Here is a 5,592-nt window from a genome sequence, read left to right on the forward strand (position 1 = left end):
ACATATCCTGGAGTTCTAGTGGGAAGCAGTGACCAGTGGAGTCCAACCACGTCTGTTGTGAGATAACAACTCACTGAAGGCAACTGGTGAATGGTCGCTCATAATTCGTGGATGGGTTGAAGTTAGACATTAACACCGTTGGATGCCGGCTCAGTGGTCTATCGGTTAAGGGCTCTGGCTCGAAACTGGTAGGTCCTGGGTTCGAATCTCGCGAGTGCAGGATCGTGGATGCGCACTGCTGAGGAGTCCCATAATAGGACGAAACGGCCGTCCAATGCTTCCAGGTTTTCGATGGTGGTCTAGCTTCAATTGACTCATGATTTCAACTTTGAAAAATACTGAAATCTCCACAAATCCCCTTCTGAATATTGCATACAATATGTTTCTATTCATTCCATGGATGCTGTATTCACTATCGATATATAATAAAGTTGTACACATTCGTGTACATATTTCTGGTGAGCGGCCTATGCTCCTTCACGAAGGGTAACAGGCGTAAGTAAGTAAGCAAGTGTACATATTCGTATCATTGATAGATGTTAGACAACCTAGTTAACAATAATCACATCAAGACGTTTCTTCAGACTTTCTTAACTTTCCATCCAGTCACTTCAAGTAAACAAAATGTTTTAAAAAATATGATGGAGATATTTTCCAGACTAACAGAATGATTACTCTCACCTTATATCCGTTTGCCGTTAATTGAGGTTCCTGTAATATCCCTTTATCAATAATTCGACGCTGATGGATTGGAAACAAACCACCCAATAAAACATCACCCCCATAATATAAATATTCTGAATCATCTTCTGTGCAAGTCGATTCATATTTATGTCTACCAGGTTCACAGCTTATTAAGTCGAACCGTACAGAAAATATTAGAATAATTATTGAAATAAAACGGTCAATATCCATTAAACACAATGTGACAAGTTATTCGTTTTCAATTAGACTGCAAAAAATTCATACTGTTCCATTTATTGGATTAAAAATATATAAGCCTCAATTATATTTTTATATAAATATAATAAACTGACCTTTAATCATTATGCTTATTAAGTTTCAAGATTAAATAAGTATGCTCAACAATCAAGTTTTATACAACATAGGTGTAATAGTGGTTCATCAAATGATCTCATAATTTTTGTGTACATAACAAACAGTTCTAGACAGTAGTTTACATAGGCAGTCAATAACTTTGTTTTCTAGTCCCCTTTAAGTAGTTTCATGCTTATTTAAAAGCCCACCTAATGCTAAAGATCTTTATTTTTCAAGCATGAAACAGGAGGCTGTGATAGCCTATTGTGGTACTACTTGAAAGTATGTATATATATCATCTTAAAAATATCATGGATTAAATATCAGCCAAACGCTATACTCATAATTTTAGGGTCATTTCTCAAGAATTATCAAAAGTGTGATTGTATTCTCCGAACAGCATTGATTGTGAAGCGAATACTTTAGTTATACATTTATTATTTTGTGTTAAAATGGAATATAAACAATTACGAGACATGAAGTGATTTTTCCATACTTTATTTATTTATTTCTTTAAATACTTTAGAATTGGATCAAAGGAACATTAAAATGTATCTCTCCGATACAATAAAAATGAAGATATAAAGAAATAAAGGTGTGGTGAAAAAGAACAAGAATAAACTGGTGTATGAAAGTGAAAAATAATGGCGTGACCATAATTTGTTGACGAACCAATCAAATTTAAGATCGCGATTCTTGAATTTCGGGGTGAAAATCATCCATCTACATAGCTAAATGGCATTTCGGCATTATTTATTAACTTTGGTTCTTATTCCTAACCTCTGATTATCTGCTCTGATATGTACTCATCACCCAAGATCACCTCTGAACCACTCAGAGATCATCCATAAATTATCGTCTCGACGAATTTCCAGTCATTTTTATAAAGAAATTAAAAGTGACACCAAGATCACCACTGGCGGCCTACTTGAACATCTGGGCTACCTGTTCCTGCTATCTAGATATTTCAACAAGTTATGTTTCTTTGTTTGTTTTAACAGATCATTATGTCAATTAATTGCATAACCTATTCAGTTACAAAAATGTACAATCAGAGACATCGTGATTGCAGGCAACATGGATTTAAAAGAATGAACATTATTTAGATGACGATTTCTGAAATGCTAACACCTAACTGGCGACCGTTCAATATTCATTGTCAATATCGATCAAGAAAGAGAAAATGGAAACTCACTGAAATACTTTATGTTAAGAATTCCATATTGCACCAAAAATATAATATTAAACAAAGCTAACCATAATAGTAATAGTATTCTGACCTATATCTGATAACTTCTCAAGCCACTGTGTTGGATTATCCTTTGAAGTCCAACCAGAGAGTCATGAAGAACCAACAGATGTCCGTCTTGCTCGGCTTTCTTTAATACAACGACAAAATGTCATAATTTGACCACTTCTCCAAGTTTTTCCAATCAGACCTAGCGTCGGTAACTTCAGATAAACTATACGAAGGCAGTGTGTGGAGACCTGTAACAAAGTAACAGGCCTTAGTGGGAGATTGAAGAATAAAGTAGGGTAAACGTTTATTGGTTCTGAAAAACTGATATTAACGTAAACTGTTTGTATTTCTATGTGGATTTATCACTATGGCCGTCATTCATTTATTGCTCTTTTCTATCGTTATCGAATGCCAACTCTCATGTCTGTGCTTAAGCGTTTGAAAATGGATGCGGAAGGACAACTTGGCATAGTAGCGAAACCAACATAAGGTAGGATACACGAGTCTTAGAAGCAGCAAACATGGTATGACAACCTCAATATCTTTGAATGGTTGCCTTATTATCAACCGTAAAGAGTTGAGGACAACCAAAATGTTCTGCCTTACAAACATTGGGTGGATTGGGATAATCGCCCACACCATCAATGTTAAGTGCCCAGTAACTCTGTCCTCTCTCATATTTTGGTGTTAAGCCCTTTTAACTTGTTGGTTAGATCATAGTTATTTCTAACCTCCAAGTCCTATGTTCCACAGCCTGTTAGAATACGCGAATTCTCCAAGCACCTTGAACAAGCATATCGGACAGTTGAGGTTGGTAGGCCTTTGGTAGAGTATCGAAATAGTATTGTATAGTAGCATAGGTTATAGTGTGAATTGTCAAATAAAATATGGTAGCACTAACAAATTAGTGGTTATAAGAGTTATGGAATCTAATAATTTTAGGACAATGGGTAAGGATTTGAAAATAAGTAGTTGGACAGTAACACGTATGCTTAAAGTTGAGAGCTGACAGTATACGTACAAGAAGGGACTGATATTATTGATAATTTATGTATAGTTGCTAACCTATTACCTGCAAACCTTTCAATTCTTTTAGTCGTATTTTTTATACATTGAAGGACTCTTAAAGAGTCCGTCCAAACAATGAATGGGGAAATGGAGATATTGAACTATTCTTTCACATGTTTCTCAGTCTTAGCTCACAGCACGCAGGCCATTAGTTCCATCGTAAATAATGCAACAAGTTTCGAAAGAGAAACCCTAGATTTAGTCAGAAGAAATGCGCAGTGAATTTGAACAGAAACACATTCCTAATGAATATATGTGACAACACTATATGTTACCTCAAGAGAATTAGCGAAGCAATCAATTTGGGCAGACAATGGCTCGAACTTCGGTTTTACATATCTCGGTATTTGTAAGTCACTCAACCTTTCCATATGCTCACAACGAAAATTCTACTTTTGTTGACAGTACATAGTTAGCTCTACGTCTCAATCTGCTTTCTTATTATTCGGTAGCCCATCTTTAGGCTTCCAAGGCAAAGATCTTTGACAATGCTTATCTAACATTTTCACTGACTTTGACATATATTATATAAATACATTGATATGGTACAACTTAGCCGTTCTTTAAAATCAGTCGGACATATTCGTTCAAACTTATCTTCCTTTTCCTCCTTGGCTTTTACGAGTTTCCTAGTAGGGCCCAAACAGCGTCCAACTTGACAGATTCCTTGTAGAGTAATGCTTATTCGCCCTTCCAGCCCTTATCTGCATCGTCCCGTGTACGTCAGGTGCATTACATCCAACAAGCAGCGTAACATTTCGGTCTTCTACTCTTGGGAAATTTATGTCCTCCAGGTGGAATCAGGACGATATTTGATGTGCTGATGGCACAGTTCTGTAGGCTGACTATAGTTTTTAGACCGTCAACACCTTCTGGATCTTATCAGAAGACGAAAAATTTAGGGAAATCAGTTCTACATCGACTAATACATACAAACGAAGATTTTTTATTGGGCAGCCTCTAAAAAAGTACTTTCGGTCGTCCGTCGAGGCTGAGCTCATGGACTAGGTCATGTATGATGAGAGGACTGCCTACTTCACTATCTAGAAGGGCTCAAAACTGAACGATCTCTCCGCCATCCCCTACTTTTTTTCACTGATTAGCATCGACGTAGACGTTCTCGACAGTGTTCTTCCATTCCACCCGCTTGATTTGAAGCAGAGTATGATGCTACAAACCGCGCCCTTCTTAGTGATCCGTGGTATTTTGTTGCATGATTTGCTATCACACAAACACTACCTAGCTCGTGTTTCGGAACGAATTCCCTCCTTTCTTTAACATCCTTATTTTGGACCCCTGGCACTGATTCAAAGAATGATTTACTGAGCACTTCAAAGGAGATGAACTTCGGTAACAATAGCCATCAGGTGAGGGGATATTGTCGTTACTAGCACTTGCATAGGATATCCTTGCTATATTGTGATCTGCAATAAATTTCCCCTTTCAACATCAGCATTTCCATTATCATTATTATTACTTAGGCTAACAAGTAGGATATATCTGGTGTTGGCCAAATCACCTTATTTCTTTACAAACTTGGTAAAATCGCACAACAGAGGCTCTCTATATCCCTAAATCATTTTACAAGCTATGTTTAGCCACTCTTGTTGAACTTCCACTTATAATTTCAAAACCATAGCCCTAATAGTTCTGTAGAAATTCAAGTCAGAGACAAATTCATCTTTTTGAGAGTCAGAGAGCATGCTTACATTTCTCTAGACAGTCTTCACAAACCATCTGGTTGATTTCCTCACAATATTAGGAAAATTTGACAAATTGTCAGTAAATGTGAGTGCTACAATGTGCCTTTGATCAGATGTTTTCCCCAAAATATTCATTGCTCAACGATAACCTTTCTCCAGTTAGAGCATAATACAAGGAGCTATAGCGGTTCTTTCTTCTCCGTCACAATGCTGATATAAGCATTTCGACTAGACTCTAATTTCAGTGTTCTCACTGCCAATGCATTCTCTAGAGTTTCTTATTAAATTTCAGTAAATTAATGGTGCACTATTGAATCTTACGTTTTCTCTCATTGGCAAATGTGGATGTTTTAGAATTTTATTTCCGCTATTACTTACTGATTGGTCAGAACCTCCACTCCCCTGTTGACGTAACTTTCCTAGTTTAATTTCTTTCTCCGACTGAGTTGCACATAATCTGGCCAACTTTGTCAGTTGACTGGTTTCGAGTTCATCCTTTTCACGTTGGTCTTTGACATATTCTTCCGGATAATCAGGTGACAT

At 36.8% G+C, this 5,592-nt stretch overlaps 1 protein-coding gene across 1 annotated transcript in view; it reads right to left on the reverse strand.

Annotated features, from left to right (window-relative positions):
- The window catches only part of Smp_128940 (putative metabotropic glutamate receptor), a gene marked incomplete at its 5' end in the record, with an annotated part of 32,889 nt that extends 27,297 nt beyond the window's left edge, over positions 1-5,592 (reverse strand). The window contains 3 exons of the mRNA XM_018793647.1: positions 682-850; positions 4,083-4,224; positions 5,424-5,592. Of these exons, the coding sequence (XP_018648138.1) occupies positions 682-850; positions 4,083-4,224; positions 5,424-5,592 (480 nt within the window). The remainder of the gene's footprint in view (positions 1-681; positions 851-4,082; positions 4,225-5,423) is intronic.

Source organism: Schistosoma mansoni, chromosome 1, assembly GCF_000237925.1.
Source record: "Schistosoma mansoni strain Puerto Rico chromosome 1, complete genome".
NCBI classification, from domain to species: Eukaryota; Metazoa; Platyhelminthes; class Trematoda; order Strigeidida; family Schistosomatidae; genus Schistosoma; species Schistosoma mansoni.